The following is a 21,362-nucleotide window of genomic DNA, read 5'->3' on the forward strand; positions in this document are numbered from 1 at the left end:
ACAGCCCAAGACAGCAAGCATTTGGCTTTCCAGATTCTATAGTGGGAAGTTACAAGGTGGAAGGGGGATGGGAATATATTTTGAATAGCTAGTACACAGAATCTGCCACAATGATTAAGTAAGAGTTATGGTAAATTTACTTGGAGATCTATAATAAACCAATGAAAATGATGGTCATAAAAACAGTAATAACACAAAAACTGCATAACAAAATGTAAACTATAAAATTCTAGACCATAATTCTATGTAGAGAAATGGATTGAAAGGGAAATCAGAAGGAAAGAATTCAAAGGATAAAAATAGAAGCAAAAGTAGAGTGTATCTGAAAATCTGTGCATATTACTTTTTTTTGGATGATGTGGAGGAAGGGGCTGGTATTTTCATACCAGGTTATAGGGTATGTGTGTAGCATTGTCAGGCCCCTTTTGCCAAAAAAAATTTTGCATTGCTGCCAGCCATATAAAGATATATCTGTAATTCATCTGTCTGTGAACATTGTTTTATATTTTTAACAGGTATGCTAAGCATGTTGCATCAGAGCTGCCTTTTTAAAAACTTGAAAAAAAAAATTCCAACTTACAGGAAAGTTCCAAGAAGAGTATTAATAAATCTTTACCCAACTTCAATTGTTAATATTTTATTTTATTTTATTTTATTTTATTTTTATTTTTAGAGAAAGGAAGGGGGAGAGAGAGAGAGAGAGAAGGAGAAGAAGAAGAAGAAGAAGAAGAGAGAGAGAAAGAGAGAGAGAAACATTGCTGTGAGAGAGACACATTGATCATTTGCCTCTGGCACAAACCATGACTGGGGATCAAACCCACAACCTGGCTATGTGCCCTGGCTGGAATCAAACCCTCCATCTTTTTGTGTATAGGATGATCCTCCAACCAACTGACCCACACTGGCCAGGGCTTAGCTGTTTATATTTAAAACTGTGGTAATTTGGTATATTGTTTTACTAGTTAGGCTCTGTAATTTTTCATGTAATGATCTTTCATCAATATAGTCTCATGGCTCTTCATTTTGTTATTGTGTTGATTAATATTGACCTTTTTTTTTTTAAAGTAAGCTTTTATTATATCTCCTGTTTACATTTTCTATTCTGTTTTCCTTTGGAGTATATCTTATAGTTTATTAAATAAAATATCATGTATTTGAATACTTTTATTATAGGCATTTAGCTCTGATTATAATAACTTCTTCAGAAGTCAGCAAGGCTTATGCTATTTCTATACAAATGTTAAGAAAAAGGACTCCTTCCCTAACCGGTTTGGCTCAGTGGATAGAGCGTCGGCCTGCGGACTGAAGGGTCCCGGGTTCGATTCCGGTCAAGGGCATGTACCTTGGTTGCAGGCACATCTCCAGTGGGGGGTGTGTAGGAGGCAGCTGATTGATGTTTCTCTCTCATCGGTGTTTCTGATTCTCTATTCCTCTTCCTTCCTCTCTGTAAAAATCAATAAAATATATTTTGAAAAAAAAAAGAAAAAAAAGAAAAAGGACTCCTTTAAGAAATACACAGTATTTTATGTAGATTATAAGCTCTATAAAAAATGGACTGTGTCTCCGGTGGGGTTATCCTTCCAGTGTTTAGCACAGTTTGGTTACATGGTAAGCTCTCAGTAAATGAATGGGTGGATTTTATTGCAGTATATTGGTTAGACCAGCCGTGGGCAAACTACGGCCCGCGGGCCGGATCCGGTCCCTTTGAAATGAATAAAACTATTGAAAAAAAAGACCGTACCCTTTTATGTAATGATGTTTACTTTGAATTTATATTAGTTCACACAAACACTCCATCCATGCTTTTGTTCCGGCCCTCTGGTCCAGTTTAAGAACCCATTGTGGCCCTCGAGTCAAAAAGTTTGCCCACCCCTGGGTTAGACTGTAAAAATTAAAGAATATCTACTAACTTTATGTGTGGTAGATGAGGATTTAACTATTTTGTCCCTTCTTGGGTCTACTTCCTATCCCCCAGTTATATAAAAACTAGTGGCCTGGTGCACAAATCCATGCACATTGAAAGGAAATTAATTAGAAATATTTTAATATCGTTATTCGCTCTTTCTCTGTAATAGAAGTGTCAACCAAATTCACCATTGACAATGACAGATTGAAACGCATGCGATTGGTGCCAGTGAGAACTTAAATGTATTGCGCATGCGTGAGTCAATTTAGCCTTTTATTTATATATATATGTATATATATATATATATATAGAGAGAGAGAGAGAGAGAGAGAGAGAGAATAGACTTGCTTAATTAGACCTACTTTCTGATGTAGCTAAACTTTTTCCAGCCCAGCAAAGCACCCTAACTTCTCTTTCAGGTAATTGTCAGCAACACAGCAGTAAATATCAATATGAAGCAGATTATTATAATTTGCAGGGAGAACAAAGGGTAAAATATTTAACTGCAGCAGTGTTTGACTATATTTTGCACAGTGAGAAAACCCGAAGTCATTTTCAAGGTCCACCATTTCTTATTTTCAGTCGGGTCAAGTTTCTAAACTTTCTAAATCTCCATTTTCTGGCTAATGAAAAGAAAATAGGATTTCACCGAGTCTCCTGTCTACCTACTCCAGGACTTCTGTGAGGATCAAATGAGATGAGGCATGGGAAAACGCTTCACTGACATTTTGTTAAAGTGTGAAATGTTTGCACCTGGCTATAAAGCAAGTCGTGTTCCTGGGCTGACGATTGCAAGGAGGCTAGTCATTACTAGGGAGAAGAAGCCAGGTGTTGCTATGTGTCATCATTACCTGGTGCCCACAGCGACCATTTCTGGGCTGGGCTGTGGGCCACATTTTGTGCCATGGGGTCTCAGCAGTGTTGGCTCCAATTTGGTGGGCTGTTGCTCCAGGGTGGTGGCAGGGCCTTTGTCCCAGTTGGGGAAAGCCGAGTGTTGCTTTGTGGGCGCCAGGTCTGCAGTGCCATATCTCTGTGCACATCACGGCAGCTCCTGCTTTGAGCATCTGCCCCCTGTTGGGTCAGTGCGTGTCATAGCAACCAATCAGACAGTTGGACACTTAGCATATTAGCCTTTTATATATATAGATATTTAAAATTATTGTTTATATTTATGTAAACATACATAAATAATACCCATTTAGGAGCCAGCCAAATAGTATACTATGAATGTTTCTTTTCCTATGCAACTTTTGGTTTTCCTGCAGTTAATGATTACCTCTTTTTTCATGGCTTAATTTTCTTTGAGCATTGTTCTACTTCTGTTTCCATAAACTTCAGTAGACTTTATATACAAATTTATATGTGGTGAAAATTACCAAATAATTTTTTAGGCCCCTTATCCCCTTTTTTCAACTATTGATCTTATTTCTAGAGTTTTCTGCCTTGCTCTAATGTAGGCTACCTGCTATTTTGGCCTGTGAGCCAGTTCTTAATTTAAAACTTTCTTTTGCTGCCCTCCATTGTTAGAACTCTTGTTTCCCAAATCCCATGTCTTCTTTTTAATTTGTCCTCTTAATGGTATTGTTGTCTCTTGAGTAAGAATATATGATGTATGGGAATGTATGCTTTGGACATTTATGTTCTAAAAATGATTGAATAAATAAGTAAAATTTATGATTGAAAGAAATGTTAGATAAATAAAAATGACACAAACTTTATAAGGAAATCTCAGGAAAGTCACTAGTTTGTTAAAAGATAAAGTTAACTATAGAGTTAATACTGGAATACGATATAGTTTTTGAGTTAAACATCAGTTCTTTACTTGCCTCTAGAGTTAAATAGGCATCCCACTGTATTTTATTTGTATATTCACTGCTTTTGCCTATAATTTCTGGCTCTAGTAGCACGCAACATATGCTACCAATCCACATGTATTTTATTCAGCATACATGTTTCATTCACTGGACTGTGAACTCTGTTTTGTTTGTCACTACTTTAGCCCTAATGTCCCTAGATTTTGATGTGTGTATGCATAGTAGGGGAGGCTGTGCTATTAACCTGGAAATGCCAGACCTTTGAAAAAGGTGTTAAGATTGAACAGCTTAGGGCATGTGGTGTGGAGACTGGTACTAGTGTGTTTATGAATTTAGATTTTGGCATTAGTGATTCATATTTTCATTCAACAGATGTTTTTCAAATGCCTACTTCATGTCAGGTCCTGTTCTAGGCACTGGAGAAACAACAATGATTATAACAGACCCTACCCACATGAAGCTCAACTCAACAGTAATAAATAAATGCGTTCTTAAAATGTTAGATGGTAATAAGAGCTGTGATAAAGTGTGATAAGTGGGATATGGAGTGCTTGGGAGGGTAGAATGGGGAAGAAAGGCTCTACTGATAAGGTGCCATTTGACCTGAGAAGATGAAACCTGAGGAAAGGGTGTTCCAGGCCACTACTAGTTGGTTTTCTCTGGCATGCAGTCATTGCCGCTAGCTAGCCCTTTCTTCTAAAGACAACATCACCAAACTTGATATCAAACCTAAGCTCAGAATCACCTAGAGGACCTGTTAAAACACAGCTTTCATCTGTCAGCCCCACCCTCAGTTTCTGATTCAACAGGCCTGGAGTGGGGTCTGAAAATTTGCATTCCCACCAAGTACCCAGGTGGTGCTAATGCTGCTACTCTGGGACAACACTTGGAGAACCACTGACTTACACCATTTGTGACACATTAGGTGGCCAGAAATAAAGCAAAAGGGTCTGTTAAGAGCAAGGAACATAGCTCTTTACCCCACAGAGGTATGAATCTTATATAGGCCCTCAAGCCGACTGACTAGTACACACTAGCTTTTTTGATTCTCTCCCAGATTCCTTGTTTATCATTGTGTTTTTAGCTGTATCCTGATAAGAAAATAAAGTCTGCCATTTTCATCCAGTTCAATAGGGTGTTTGAGGGAATATTTAATACCTGCCACAGTCCAAATTGCTGTAAGGAAGAATAAAGGAAGGACAAAACCAAGTTCTTTCTCACAGTGCACTTCCAATCTAGTTTGGGTTTAGGAGCAGAACACATACGTATACAAAAAAGCTAAGATGAGACCTGGGAGTCTCCTAATACATGAGGGTTGGAGTTGCAGATATCAAATATTCACATTTATTCATTTAACAGTATTAACTGATAGCAATTTTAATTGGCATTTCTCTTGCATGTGCTTTTTCATATGTTTGAGCCTTTTGTATTTCCTTTCAATCAACATGTCCTTTGTTTTTTTATTGAGTTCCTGACCTTTTCCTTATTGATTTGTAGGTACTGTTAATATATTTAAAAAAGTAAACTTTTGTGATTTGTAATGACTGCTTTCCTATTTTTTGCACACTTGCTTAAAAATAATTCTTACTTTTTATGATAGTTGTTCAACAATTTTTTATTGCCATATGTAACTGTTTTATTTTTTTGAGTTTAAGTCTTTTAGTCTTTTATGGCTTTGAGTTCTGTCTTATTTTCAGAAAGGCATCCCTAACCCTGAGATTATTAAAACAAAAACAAACTCTAACTTTTCTTCTCACTTTGGGGCTCCTTTAAAATTTTTTGACCCATTTGGCATTTGATTTGATGTGGGAAATAATTTTCAGATGGCTTCCCATCAACATTTATTGAATAATCCACATTTTCCCCAATCATGTGCATATAGTGTCACCTTTAGCTTTAACTAAATTCCTGTATATACTTGGCTTTGTTTTGTGATTGTACCATGTGTGTCTCCATTTATGAATCACTGCACTTTTTAAGTGACTTATAAAAGTTTAAGTTTTAAAATATTTTAAGGCTTTTAAATAATTTGTTTATTGTTGCTTTTTAATTTTTCCATATGTGAAAGGTTAACGTGGGTGATGCGTGCAGACGGGCTAAATAGCCATCTCAGATGGTACTTAAGAAAAATTAAAAAATTGAATTTATTTAAGGAAAAGGATGACAGATGGAATAACCAAAGGGAAGGGGCTGCACAGGGGACATTGAGATGATGATGGCAGCACTCAAGACCTAGAGTTTCATCCTTGTATGCAGTCACTGGCGGGCAGCTCTTGTCAGTGGGTCTGGGGGCTGGTGAGCTTGGAATGCTCATGGAATGCAGTTGTGCAATCAGGTGTCTTTAGGACAGTTTCAATTCCTTATATGGTCTGATTCCTGGTGTCCAACAAGTTTTTCCTGGCCTTTCTCCTGTGGGGGAAGCTTACAAATGGCCTTTAATGATTGTATTGCTCTATAGTCCTAACAATATGTACTTTAGAATCATTGTGTATGATGTTTTTAAATATATTTTTATTGATTTCAGAAAGGAAGGGAGAAGGAGAGATAGAAACATCAATGATTAGAGAGAATCTTTGATCAGCTGCCTCCTGCACGCCCCCTACTGAGGATCGAGCCCACAACTCGGGCATGTGTCCTTGGCCGGAATTGAATCCAGGACCCGTCAGACTGAAGGCCGACGTTCTATCCACTGAACCAAACCAGCTAGGACTATGATGCTTTTAAAAAACACACTGTTGGTATTTTAATTGGGCTTGCATAATTTTTAAAGATTTATTTAGGGAGAAATAAAATCATTGTAATTCTTTTTAAGAACATGGCTTTGCTTCTCATTTGTTTCAGGCACTTTTTAGTGTACTATTTAAAATACTCTCTGCATAGCTCTTATTTTATTCTAATCATCTTACCATTTTTGTTATTATAAGTGGGATTGTTTCCTTTCATTATATCATTTTACTAGTAGTTTTTATAGAAGCCCATAGGTTTCAATTGATTATTTTCTACATGCACCTACATTACTAAAATTCCTCTATTTTTATAATTGTTTACAATTAATTTTATTGGATTTTCCAGGTATCCACTCATATCATTTGCAAATAATAGTAATTTAATTTGCTCTTCTCTATTTTAAAACTTATTTGTTTCTGAACTAATGACACTGGCTCCCACCTCCAGAACAAGGTAAAATATTTGTGGTGAAAAATGAACATCCTTGTTTTGTTTCTGATTATCAGTACTTTTAGGGTTTCTTCATTATTCATGATGCTGGTATTAAATTGTATTGCTTGTATCTTATCATAGCAAGGAAGTTGGCATAGTATTTGTTTGAAAATAAAAGATTTTAAATCTTATATTGACAGAAAAGTTGCAAGGACAATACAAAGAATTATTTTTGTCCTGAACCATGTGAGGGCAAGTTGCTAGCCAGCCTGATGGTCCCTAGCCTCCCACAAAATACTTTAGGGTTTATTTCCTATAAACAAGTACTGTTCTATGTAACCACATATAGCCATCAAAGTCAGGAAACTAACATTGACGTGTTAACTGTCTCCAATCCTGCGACCCCATTCATGTTTTGCCAGTTGTCCCAGTGACTTCCTTTTATATCCAAATCTAGTCTAGAATCATACATTAAGCCCCCTTTTTTTCTTGCAGTCAGTGCCTTCCTATATACTTGCATACTTTGTGACAGATATGTAAAGGAAATGTTTTTTTTCATCTAACTGTCCTATCTTCCAAAGGTTCTTTCCTCAACTGAGTTTAAAAAAAAATTAATTACTCTAAGCTGAGTTTTATCTTTCTTTTCCCTACTCAGGCCCAGATTGCATTTCTTCAGGGTGAAAGGAAAGGCCAAGAAAATTTGAAGAAGGATCTTGTGAGGAGGATCAAAATGCTGGAGTATGCTCTTAAACAGGAAAGGTAATTCAGTAAAATGCAAGATAGAATTCTCTTAAAATCTGGAATAATTTTCCTGCCGTTCTTAAATCTAAATTTTAATACTTGATGCTTCTGAATTCAGGAAATGTCATTTGTAGTAAATGTTTATAATGGTTATACTATGTTAATTTTATTTTGTTGTTAACATTTAATAATGACCAATAAACTGATTTATATGATTAAAAATTTTTAGCAACAATTTTCCCATACCCTCTTCTTTCTTAAGGAACATGTACTTATTGAACTTTTATCCATTTCTTTATGGAATTGAAATAGTTTTTAGTTGTAAAGGAAATTCTATAATGCTTATAACCATTTTCTTATCATCTAATATTACTCAATTTGATGTATTTTCTTTGGAAAAAAATTGCTCTGGCAGAGGAACGTTTTTATAGACTTTTTTGATATTTTGTTCCTTTGCTATCAGCTATTCATATTTCTCCATAAGCAAACCTTACCAAAAATAAAGCAAAATAGAGAATTTCAATATATCTATCAAGTACTCAAAACAAAGAATCATTTCACACCACTGACGATTCTTTGTTTTGAGTACTTGATAGATATATTGGAATTCTCTATTTTGCTTTATTTTTGGTGATCACATTCTTTTCTCATTATTTTGAAGTTGATGTATGGGCTGTTTGCAAAACTACCATAAACTAACATTTAGCAGATAATATTTATGAATATCAAGAAATAAAACTTTATTGGAATTTGTGTTCATTTTCATGTGGCATCTTTAAATGGCACAAGAGATTGACAACAGGTTGACTTCTTAGTGAAAAAATAGGCAGTTCTTTTCCTTGAGAAGTTGATTGAAAACTGGATTGGGGAGATGGAAAAAAACACCCAGACTTTTAAAATTATTCCAATTTTGGAATAATTGAGACTTTATGCTATCTAAATTATAGGCATAAGTGAAGTGAGAAATAATAAAATGGACACTGTTTATTAACTACTATATTGCAGCCCCGAGGCTTAAAAACAAAGTGACTGGATAGAGTTACAGTCAGGTAGAGCTGTGCTTCAGATTGCTTAGGTCTGTCTGTTTCTGAAGCCTGTACTCTTTACCAGAACGTTACAGTATTCGTAAGATGGAAGTATTGAAATACACAGATATTACATAACCAAGAATATTGTGTGTGTGTCCGTGTCCCTTCTCATTAAACATATTAATCTGTGCATCCAGTTTAAGCACTTGTGCTGGACCTGAGTCTAAACATAGGTCATACTCCTTGTCCTTACTGGCTTACAGTAACTGGAAACACACTTGGAAGCCACAAAGTGCGATGCAGTCTGATCGGTGCTATGGGAGAAATCTGTATGGGATACAGTGGGTCACAAAGAAGGGAGTGGATATTTCTGTCTGGAAGGTGGAAGTAGAAAGGAAGGTGTAATTAGAAGAGGTGAGGCTTGAACATCATAAAAAATAATGTGTTTGCCATCATAAAAAATAATGTGTTTGAACACTATAAAAAATAATAGACAAGGTTCAGGAAGTAGAGGGGGATATGTTTTGCACAGAATAAAGCAGTTTGGTGTGTTCAGAAATTTATAATTACTGTGTTTTGGAAGGAAGGACATTAGTTGTGATTTGATAAGTGATCACGGAAATCCTAAGGAATTGAAACTTTTATCTTACATATAATAGGGAATATTGAAACTTTTTAAAAACTTTCTAAAATAATCTCAAACTAATAGAAATTGCAGGACCTGTATACCATTTACCCAGATTCATCAATTTGACCACATTTCTGTATATTAACTGTCATCATGCACACTATATCATTGTTTTTCCTGAATCATTTCCTACTGAGTTGCAGACATTAAATCCCTTCTCTCCTAAATTCCTTCCTATATATTTTCTAAGAGCAAGGACATTCCATTGTATAATTACAGCTTATTATCAAATTAAGGAAATTTAATGTTGATATAGTTCCATTATCTAACAAAGTCCATATTCATATGTTCCAGTGATGATCGTATAGCATTTTTTTTAACCAAATATTCTAATATGATCTTTATAGGTGTTTTTTTTTCTGGTCTAGAAATACATATTGCATTTAGTTGTCATGCAATTGAAAGGTTTAAGCATGGAATAGTGTGAAATAGATTTTAGAAAGATCATTCTGACTTCATTTTGGGGGATGGACTGGAAAAATCTGTTAATACAGGCAGGAAGATTGTAATAGTTGAAGATGAGACACGATAGCATAGTAGCTGCAGAAGAGAGGAGGCATCAGCTGTGAAACATTTTAAATAGAGAATCTATATAATTTGGAAGACAATTGGGTATAGGAGATGAGGAAGAAAGATAACTTAAGAAAGATTCCTAGGGTTCTGGCAAGTGTGAATTTTGGAACTTATCAATTGAATTTAAGGGTAACAATTAAGAATTTTAAAAAGGATAAGAATTAAGGGTTTAAAAGCAAATATGGGAGGGACTCATGACTAGAAATGTACACATCAATATTGTGGGTAAAGTTATAGGCGTATTTGAGACAAGAACAAATATTTTGGGAAGAGAATAGAACCCATAGTAGTCACAGAAATGGAAATGTTTGAAGAAAAGGCAGAGAAAGAAAAGCCAACAAAACAATGGTTGGAGAAGGAAGGAGAAAGTAGTATATTGGAAGCAAGAAAAGGGGAGTTTGACAACTGTAAGTGCCAAACAGATTCCAAGTACATTGTATACTGAAAATAGTCATTTGGATTTGCCAGTTAAGAGTTTGTTGGTATCCTTGCCAGAACAGCTTCAGTGAGGTAGCAGGAACATAAACCAGATCATAGGGGACTGAGGGTGAGTAGGAAAGATAAAGTGGAGACAGATACAGTCGCATATTTTTCAAGTAGTTTGACTTTGGAGAATAGGAGAGAGAAAGACTGGCCTGGTCCAGGGAAGTTGTTTGTTTTGTTTTTTGTGTGTGATTTTTTTAACGAATGGGGTTTTCCTGGAAAAGAGTCCCTGATTTTGTATCTTTTGAAGTTCATGGAATGATCTGAGATTATTCCTGATATAATGGCACTATGGAAGTGTAATAAATTATTTCTTTGTGAATTAGACCTCTTAGATATTTTCATGTTCATTGGACTAGTTTTTTAAAACACAGATATTATATCCCTGCTTAAAAGTATCTGGCTAATTTCAAAATTCTGCTTAGTAAAATCTTTTTTTTTTTTTTAAATATATTTTATTGATTTCTTACAGAGAGGAAGGGAGAGAGAGAGAGTTAGAAACATCGATGAGAGAGAAACATCGATCAGCTGCCTCCTGCACATCTCCTACTGGGGATGTGCCCGAAACCCAGGTACATGCTCTTGACCGGAATCGAACCCGGGACCCTTCAGTCCGCAGGCCGACGCTCTATCCACTGAGCCAAACCGGTTTCGGCCTTAGTAAAATCTTTTACATCCAGGCCCCTTGCTAGTCCTATACATATACATGCACACATGACATACATTCACACACATACATATACACACAGCTGTTTTTGACTCACTTCACACACACACACACACACACACACACACACACATTGAGGAACTTTTAGATGGTTCTTCTGACAGAAATGCCCTCTATATCAGTTTATTTGGTGGGGAAACTGACGGTATTTTGAACTTTAGCTAAAATCTCATGTGTTATCTCCTTTTTGGTAGGTCTCCTTGACACCACCTTTGACAGAATTAGCTAATTCCTTATCTGAATTCCTCTGACAGTTGATATAATTCTGAGCTCTTACCCCACAGTATGCTATAGTTATTTATTTACATTTCTGTCTCTTAGGCATCTTCTTGCCTCCACCTTATAATTGATTACAAGTTGCAGGTTGTTCCCAGCAGCCAATACAGTGCCTGGCGTGTTATAAGAATTCAGTACGTTTATTGGATATAATGAAATTATTTTTAAGGGAACCCAGCTTGTAAACACAGCGTTTCTTTACTTATTTTGTCTTTGTCTAATTTTTTATGAAGTGTTAGTTCATAGTGTTTTATTATTTTTTGTTGTATATATTGCATAGAATATTTTGTTTCATTTTTGTAGCTCTGTTGCAGTTTTTCCTAAGAATACTAGAATGCACTATAATGCAGTATTTTGTGTTTGAAAATGTTTTTCTTTATATGCATGTAACAAAAATATATAAATTAATTCCATAAAATTTTATTGCTACTTCTACTCTTTCCTCAGCCAGTTATTTTCAATTCGTGTTGTGACTTCTAGGAGGTATTGTTACTTTGAGTCAATTTAATGGCTCTAAATCTTATCCTCTTATAATAACATTAATACAAAGACATTGAAGTAGACTAGGAAATGTTTAGTATGGTGAGGAAATCTTTGATTGAGAGAAGCATTGGGAGTAGAGAAAAAATGTTCTAAATTATTTGGGACAAAATATTTGCTAAAAATATTTAAAAAGACATATATACATATGGTTAATTCTCCAAATAATACAAAGTAGTTTCCCTTCTGCATCAGTTCACTGATTTCCCTTCCCAAAGGAAATCATTTTAACTGATGTTTTGTGTATCATGTATCCAGAAATATTCAGTGCATATGAAATATACATAACATACATATAAACCACATAAATACATAGTATCTTGTACTTCGCTTTTTTACTTAAGCTTAGAGATCAATCCATATTAGCAAACAAATATTTTTTTCTTTTTAATGGATAGATATTATTACAAAACATTTTCTATCTATGCAGAACATAAAGACTAATATAAAAAATAATTATGTACCCACCACCTACTCTAAGAAATAGAACATCAGCTGTCTATAATTTTTATAGGTTTTCTTAAGATTCCCATCTATATAAAACATTGACTTTTCTGTTGTAACTGCAAAATAATCATTGTAAAATAATATGAAGAATTCCAGTACTTCATATAGTTGAGCAAATAAATTTCATTTTCTTTATACTTTCCTTGAAATATAAAAAGCTTATAGTAAGTGCTCAATTAGTTTTTTATAAGGATAAAAATAACTTTCAAAAAAACTTTCAGAGTGGCTACATTATTCTCTTTCTCTCTCTCTCTCTCTCTCTCTCTCTCTCTTTTTTTGTTGCTGTTAATTCTCACCCAAAGATATTTTTCCATTGATTTTTTAGAGAGAGTGTAAGGGAGGAAGACAGAGAGAGAGAGAAACATCGATGTGAGAGAGACACATCGATTGGTTGCTTCCCGAACGCGCCCAGGGAGCCTCCAACCAAGGAATATGACCTTGACCAGAATCGAACTTGTGACTCTTCAGTCTGAGGGCCAATGCTATATCCACTGAGCCAAACTGTCTAGGGCTTGCTATGTTACTCTTTCATTACTTCTTTATTACTTAGCTTTTCAAATTGTTATTATTCCAGTCTCATTATATTGAATATTTATTGTAAATGGCTTTAATATTTCAGGGAAGCAAACAATAAAATATACAAGTAAATTAAGTAAGTATGGCCATTTTTAGTTAATCTTAAAATTTTTTACCTTATCTAGTTTATTTTTCTGGTTTCAGATGGTTAAATCTGAGATGGTTAAGTCAGATGAACCAGAAATAGTAACATTCATGTAGCTTTTAAAAGAAGAGAAGACAAGAATTCCTGTTCACAGTTTTTCCTGAGTTGTCCCTGCAAAGAAAGGCAAAGGATACTTTGACTATTAAAAAATTATTTATTTCTGCTGGAATATCTTATTCAATATTCATGATTGGGCTCGTTCCCCCTCCATCCTTTGGATTGTTCAATATAATACATACTTGGAAAATCATAATTGCCTGACAAGACATAACATATTATAGATGATTTTTCTTTTTAAAAAACTCGATTTTGAAAAAGGTCAGTCTTTTACAAGTTTATTTTACAATCCAAACTTTTCTGCTGCTTTTGATAATAAAATACTCTGGCAGTTATCAAGAAAATTTGAATACAACAAAAGCTAGCATGTTAATATGGTTCATTAGTAAGTACAGAAAGAAGATGTATGGTTCCCAGTGTTAGTCCTTTATTTCTTATAATAGTACTTCATGCGCTAACAACAAAATAGTAATGGCAAATGCTTTTGTATTATGACTTTGACATCTTGGAAGGCTATGGGCCTTTGAAAGTTACCTAGGACTACTGCAAACTGATGACTACTCCTATTGCATATATAAAAGTTTACTTAAATATGTTTTAAGATGGTTTGTATTTTCTCATTTCTTTGTTAGAGCCAAATACCACAAGTTGAAATATGGGACAGAATTGAATCAGGGAGATATGAAGCCTCCAAGCTATGATTCTGGTAAGCTAATTTTAAAGGAAGTTCAAGTGATTAAAAAGAAGTTAATATCGAGTATTTGTAGCTACAATATGTATAACTGCAAGTTGATTTCTAGTTATTTGCATGTTATTTTTTCTGACCTACTTATCGTTTGACACTAATCATGTAGTGTCATTTAGATTATTTTCCACCAGCTTCCTTCTTTTATCCCCTTCCCTTTACTTTTAGTTTCCCATTTTCTGCTTATGTTCTACACTTACTGAAAGGATCAGAATTCATGGGGAAACATACATCAACATAACTGATTCTTGCTGGGTCTTCCCAGTATTAATGGGAACTTTGAGATGTGCAGTACAAAGTATAGAATGCCCTTGAAATCCTGAGAGAAAGAGTAGGAACTATAGAGGTAAAAGATTTCTTCTTTAAGTACAGGGGAATTCCTTGTCCTATGAGCCTAATACAGCCTTGGGCAAACTATGGCCCGTTTGAAATGAATAAAACTAAAAAAAAAAAAGACCGTACCTTTTTATGTAATGGTGTTTACTTTGAATTTATATTAGTTCACACAAACACTCCATCCATGCTTTTATTCCGGCTCTCCGGTCCAGTTTAAGAATCCATTGTGGCCCTCGAGTCAAAAAGTTTGCCCACCCCTGGATCCCTCAGTTTCAGGTGCAAAATTGTTTTGGACTTTGTCATCACAGCAGATTTTATAACTAGATCATCTTTTAACAGCTGAAACATTATTATTTTGCATTATGTCTTCTTTATCCTTCTCCTACCTTTCTCTTCACCACACCAAACAATACAAAACTAGTACCTGGAAACAATCAGATATTACTTATTAGTAGATGTAAAGGAAAAGAAAGAAAAGTTGTTCAAAAGTTATTGCCATGTTTTAAGGTGAGTTTGTTTTTGACGTAATTTCAGATTAAATTCCTGGATCAAATATCTGAAGATAACAACTATTGTTTATATCACTTACTGAAATACCTGCCTTGTACTAGGGGCTTTATGTATGTTAACTGTAATTTTTAAAATAGTTATTTAATAAAGATAATATTATTCTCATTTTATTTTTTTGTTAATCCTTACCTGAGGATGTATTTTTTCCATTTTTATTTTTTTAAGTGAGTGTAGAAGGGAGGCGGGAAGAGGGAGGTTGGTTGCCTCTTGCATGTAAAGTTTCTGAGATAAGAATATGCCAAATTTGAGAAATGAAATAACTGGCTAGTATTTGGAGGGAGGAAATTAATGTTTATAGATACAACTAGAGAGTTAGCCAGGGGGGAAGAGACGGTAAAATTTGTTACAAGGTCTTGTAAAATATGTTAAGGAGTTTACACTTTATCCTAGGAGTTATGAGAAGGCACTTGAAGGACTTAATTAGGACTCTTGTGATCAAATTTGTTCTTCAGTTTAGAAGATGGGTTAGAGAGTAGCAGAACTGGAATTGGGGAGACTAGTTAGAGGACTGACAGCCACCTGGCTACATGAGGAAGGTTACCCAGACAAGGGTTCTAACAATGGAGTTTAAGAGAAGTAGGTGTATTCAGGAAATATTTAGGACCTAAAATCTGCAGGAATTGGTTCTTGTTTGGATGTAAGGGATGAAAAAAAGGGAGAATCAAAGATGACTCCCACAGTTGTAGTTTAAAAAACGAGACTAGAAGCAGTTTGAGAAGTTGGAGGGTTCACTTCTGGATTTATTTGTTAGGCAATCAAGTGAAGGTGGCTGGTAGACAGGTGTGTGGATTTGGAGCTTAGGCTGGTGGTATCGGTTTGATATGTAGATTGAAAGGCAGCACCATATAGTACTAATGACACTCAATACATTTGAGTGAAGGTCCATCCAGGGACTTCATGCAGAGTGAGAAGAGGATTTAAAATGGAACTCTGAGGAATGGCAACACTAAAAAAAACCTGGTAGAAAAATAGAATCCTGAAAAGGAAACTCAGAAAAGTTGTCCTAATGGTAGGAGAGAAGCCAGTGGAAACAAAGAGGAGAAATGGTTTTCAGAAGTAAGGACCCTTCATCGTTACTGATTAATGTCCAGAGAATTGAAGAATTTAGTGACAAACAGATCACTGAGAATTTATTGCAGGCAGTTTCAGAAGAGAGGTGAGGACAGAAACATAGACATGAGTGGAAAATGAAAACTAAGCATAGTCAGCTTTCAGGAAGCTGGGGTTGTGAGGGTGAGGGAGTGGGATTAGAGGGTAACAGCTGACAGGACACAAAGGGTGAAGGAAGGGTGTGTGGGGGATGTACTTCATTGAGGAGGAGCAAATGAAAATGAGAAAGTAGAGATATACAAAATAGGAAGGTATCTGAAAACGTCATAGGGATTGGATTCTGAACACAGCTAGAGAATGACAGGGGTAGCAAGTCTTTTATTGTTACCAAGAGAGAATATAGGAAGTTAGGTGATGGGTTTGTAGGTTAGGGTTTCAGTTTGGTGGTAGGTATTTAATATGACAGCTTTATGTTTGAGACAAAATTATCTGCTAAGAGTGTGAGAGGTTTACAAAAAGTAGAGAAGATTTATAACAAATGAGCAGGAGGACAAACTAAGAAATGGTAGGATTGAGAAAAGCTAAGGATCTGGTTGACATGTGTGACCGTGAGTTTAGTAAGAAGCACTGGTCTGAACACTTGCTAAACAGAATGAAAATAGTTAATACTTGAATTCCTGGAAAACAAGGAAATTGCGTACATTGACAAGAAAATTGAGTACATTGGCAAAAGAATGGTTGAAGGGATAGACTTCGAACTAAAACTCCAGAGGGAAGGAAGTGAAGACAAAAGGAGCCTAAATGGGTAAGAATAAGGAGATAGATTATGATCTAGAGCAGGTCAGCGGTTTTTTTCTGAGGCCAGATAGCAATATTTAGGTCAGGGGTCCTCAAACTACGGCCACATGCAAATACAAATATTGTATTTGTTCCCGTTTTGTTTTTTTAATTCAAAATAAGATATGTGCAGTGTGCATAGGAATTTGTTCATAGTTTTTTTTTAAACTATAGTCCGGCCCTCCAACGGTCTGAGGGACAGTGAACTGGCCCCCTGTTTAAAAAGTTTGAGGACCCCTGGTTTAGGCTTTGTAGGCCAAATGTTTGCTCTTGCAGCTACTCAGCTGCTGTCTTAGTCTCCTTTTATTAGGGCATCAGTCACTTTGGATTAGGGCCCACCCTCAAGACTTCATTTTAACTTCATTCTCTCTTTGACAACCCACCTACAGAGCAGTCACAATCTGAGAGGTACTGGAGGTGAGGACTTCCACGACATCCTATCTCTCACATGAGGGGATGGGCTGAGAAAAACTCAAATGGGGTTCCAGCGAATATTCTTCCTTTCGTCTTTGCAGTACTCAGTCACATTCACACACTGGGCCCATGTGATTAAATATGCATTTAGTTTAACTCTTTCAAATGGACATCTCTCTTCAGAAGTGCAGAACCCTGCGAGCTTGCTCATAATTTGTCAGCAGGTAGTTTCTGTACTCCCATCGGCTTTTCCCTGTGTTTGTTCTTTCCTTTGTACAATTTTTTCAGTCTTGATTGATGATTGATTTAGATAGGTAAAAAAGGTTCTTCTCAGCCCTTTGAGAAGTAACTTTGCCCACCTACTTCTATTTTATACCTGCCCACCAGAAGTTTTAGGATTCTGAGATCACGAACAAGTTAATTGTTTAACATGGGTGGGGAGCCTTTTTTCTGCCAAAGGCAATTTGGATATTTATAACATCGTTCTTGGGTCATACAAAATCATCAACTTAAAAATTAGCCTGCTGTATTTGGTCAGACATTTAATTAGCTCACCCCTAGTGCCTTGGCAGGGCCAGACCAGATGAGGCCCACTGGCTGGATGTTTCCCACCCCTGCTTAATACTCTCATCTCCTGGCAACCACTAATCTGTTTTCTGTTTCTGTAGTTTTGCCTTTTCCTGAAAGGCAATATGTAGCCTTTTAATTCTAGCTTCTCTCACTTGGCATAATGCAATGGGTGTATGTCATTAGTTCACCCCTTGTTCCTATTGAGTAGTATTCCATTGAATGGATATACCACACTTTGGTAACATCATTGGCTGCCAGAATAGGCACAGGCAGTTGGTTATATCTGCGGATGGTATAGAAAGGATTTAGGCCTGTTCTTAAGGGAAATTAGATGATCTCAAAAGTTCTTTCACATCTGAAATTTTAGTTTTTGAAATGTTAATGTAAATGTTTTTACATGGTAAGTACAATTTATTCACTTGACTTAATAAGGGGATGTATTGGAACATACTGTATTATATCCACAGTTCCTGAATTTGTGAGTTAGTGTCATTTTTATTTAGTATTGAGACTTTTGTTTTTGCCCTTTTTTTAAAAAAAAGAAAAGAAAATATACCCTCTGAAGTTATCCCAAAGTAGTTTTCCTTTTTTAGTTAACTTAATCCCCTGACTGCACTTTCTACCCTCCATCTACTCTACTGATATTTCTAGATCGTGTATTACAGAGCTTTGCCTCATTATTTTAGGAGAAAAATGAAAGTGCAAGATCTAATTTTTTAAATTTATGTATTTCTCTAATTTCTTATTGTTGTAGTGATAGCATATAAGGAAAATACATGAGCTCTGGGGTTAGTCATGATGTCAATACTTACAACTCTACTTCTAACTTAGAAACCTTTCAGTTAACATGTAAAACTCATCTTTAAAACAAGGCTAGTAGTAACACCTATCTTTTGAGTTGTAAAGATTAAAACAGATATTGTAGACATTTTAACACAGCATCTGGAGCACAGTAAATGTGTAATATCAAATATCATAAAACAAGCATACCCAGTCTTTCTTGTATCTTCACTTGAATAAAACCCTATAGAGATAATAGTTTCTTATAGTTTAATCAGGGACTGATGGAAAGTGTGAACTTTTTTGTATTTTTAAAGTTAGAGCCATGCTATAGTTTAGAAATTCTTTAGTTTAGACTTAACACAGAGAAGGCTCTTTTAGTTTACCACCTTTTTGAAAGGATTAAGCTTCTACCAAGTGATGAATTTAAAGTTTTACAAGGCCTATGAGATTTTCTTTCAAAGAATGTCTTAAAAAGAATACTTGAAGTTTTCATTTAATAACTAGTAAAGGAAGTAGATTTGGAATGAGATTATTTCCTACCTCCTCTTTAATCAAACTTTTTAAAAAAGCCATCATTCCTGGGTATTTTGTTCTAATTTTGACCTGGCACTTCAAATACTTTTATTGGACTCTTATTGTATGACTTGATGTGGATAGGTCTATGTCTTAGAGGGAAATTCTCAGGCTGCCTAAGGAATTGGAAAATGTTTTTATTTCAGTTGTACAACTCCGAGGGAAATCCAATAGCAGTAATGAATTCAGACTTTTTTTAATGGAAATTTGACTTAAAAACAGAATGTACATGGTCCTGAAACATACCTTACAGTGCAGTATTACATTTCTTAATCTTATAAATATTTTTAGATATTTTTTATGAATAGAGATACCCTCTAATGTATATGACAAGTCAGTTTTATTATGATTTAATGTTTTCTAGATGAAGGTAATGAAACAGAGGTGCAGCCACAACAAAATAGCCAGTTAATGTGGAAACAAGGTCGCCAACTACTCAGACAGTAAGTAACTCCTGGTCAAATTAAAGAGAAGCATCATGTATTTTCATGAGATTATTTTTGTTTTGTATTTTCAACTCAGAATAATTTTTCTCATTTTATACTGCTGCTGTGAAAAGTTTAATTGAATTACTTTTCCTTTTTCATATTAAACACTTTTTCCCCTGGTAGTGGAATTTATAAATTATTAAATATTAATAAGAATGATAAGGCATAAATAATTTTCATTATTTTAGATTCATCAAAAAGAGTATAATTTTAAGCTTCTAGATTTTACATACACTTAAATTTATAGTTTAAAGAATTTTATACTTTGCGTCTTTTATACATGAACATACAAGTTTTAATATAGGTTTAATTAGTATTTATATGTAAATTTGTGTTTTTTTAAAATTATTTATTGCTTAAAGTATTACAAAGAGTATTACATATGTCTCCTTTTTTCCCCCGCCCTTGACAGTCCCCTGGCCTCCCCTACCCCCCAGTGTCTTATGTCCATTGGTTATGCTTATATGCATGTATACAAGTCCTTCGGTTGATCTCTTAACCCCCCCCCCCCAAATTTGTGTTTTTAATTGATTGAAGAACTTTTTGATTTCCCTCTATTTGCAAATATTGCACTAACATGTACTTTCTCCTATGAAATGGGTAGTTGAGTATAAGGAGGGAGCAAAGCTGGGTTGAGGTTCAGATGTCAGGTGGTGGGCAAGACCTACTCACCAGCTCAGTACCTGGTCCTTGCATATCACATTTGAAATTGGTATTCAGGTTTATGCCTCAGTTAAATGAAATTTGCTGTTTGTTTTGGACTTTTCAGATCGCTTGTGAATACTCTAAATCTATAATTTCCAAAGTGGATGCCTGCCAGCCATTCCTTTTGGCGATGGGAAGGGAATAATAAAATGTCTTCATATATCTATTTTTTTATCTACTTGAAGTTAAGAGAAAGTGAGATTTCAGTAGTATTTAAACTATTTTAAAAAAATATTTTTATTGATTTCAGAGAGGAAGGAAGAGGAAGAGAGAAATAGAAACATCAATGATGAGAGAGTAACTGATTGGCTGCCTCCTGCACGTCCCCTACTGGGGATCGAGCCTGCAACCCAGGCATGTGCCCTTGACCTAAATTGAACTGGGGACCCTTCAGTCTGCCGTCCAATGCTCTGTCCACTGAGCCAAAGTGTCTAGGGCTCACTAGTATTTAATAAGTGGATTTTTTCACTAGTGCCTTGACTTTGGTCTTAAATATGACTTATGCATTTTCTTTTTATAAATAAATACGTGTTCTTAGTCTGCTGGGTTTTTTTAATGGGAAGTTGTAATAGTGAGCAATCCAAGAGATATTTGCAAAAACTTTAGAAGACTCATAATCTGTCCCTTAAAGGAAAGGTGAGCCCTGACCGGTTTGACTCGGTGGATAGAGCATCTGCCTGCGGACTGAAAGGTCCCAGGTTCGATTCCGGTCAAGGGCATGTACGTTGGTTGCGGGCACATCCCCAGTGGGATGTGTGCAGGAGGCAGCTGATCGATGTTTCTCTCTCATCGATGTTTCTAACTCTCTACCCCTCTCCCTTCCTCTCTGTAAAAAATCAATAAAATATATTTAAAAAAAATAAGAAAGGTGACATTTTATCAGTGAATGAGGAAGTAACCATTTAGTAAAGCCAACTTATGGAAAGTGCAGTTTTCGAAACAGTTATTTGTAATGTGATTTTGCTGCCAATGTGAAGTATGTATCAAATATTATTTGTTAAAAACAGAAAAACATAATACCTTTGTATTAGTTTGTAAGAACAACTGATTAAGTTTAGGGAAGTTAGAAAT

General features: G+C 35.3%; 1 protein-coding gene across 2 annotated transcripts in view; it reads left to right on the plus strand.

Annotated features, from left to right (window-relative positions):
• STRN (striatin) overlaps window positions 1-21,362 on the plus strand; it is a 74,891-nt gene that overhangs the window by 20,209 nt on the left and 33,320 nt on the right. For both annotated transcript variants that reach the window (XM_081100634.1, XM_081100633.1), the window contains exons 2-4: window positions 7,535-7,638; window positions 13,853-13,926; window positions 19,463-19,541. In XM_081100634.1, the coding sequence (XP_080956760.1) occupies window positions 7,535-7,638; window positions 13,853-13,926; window positions 19,463-19,541 (257 nt within the window). The remainder of the gene's footprint in view (window positions 1-7,534; window positions 7,639-13,852; window positions 13,927-19,462; window positions 19,542-21,362) is intronic.

The sequence above is a fragment of the Myotis nattereri genome, assembly GCF_964212035.1.
Source record: "Myotis nattereri genome assembly, chromosome: 10".
NCBI lineage: Eukaryota > Metazoa > Chordata > Mammalia > Chiroptera > Vespertilionidae > Myotis > Myotis nattereri.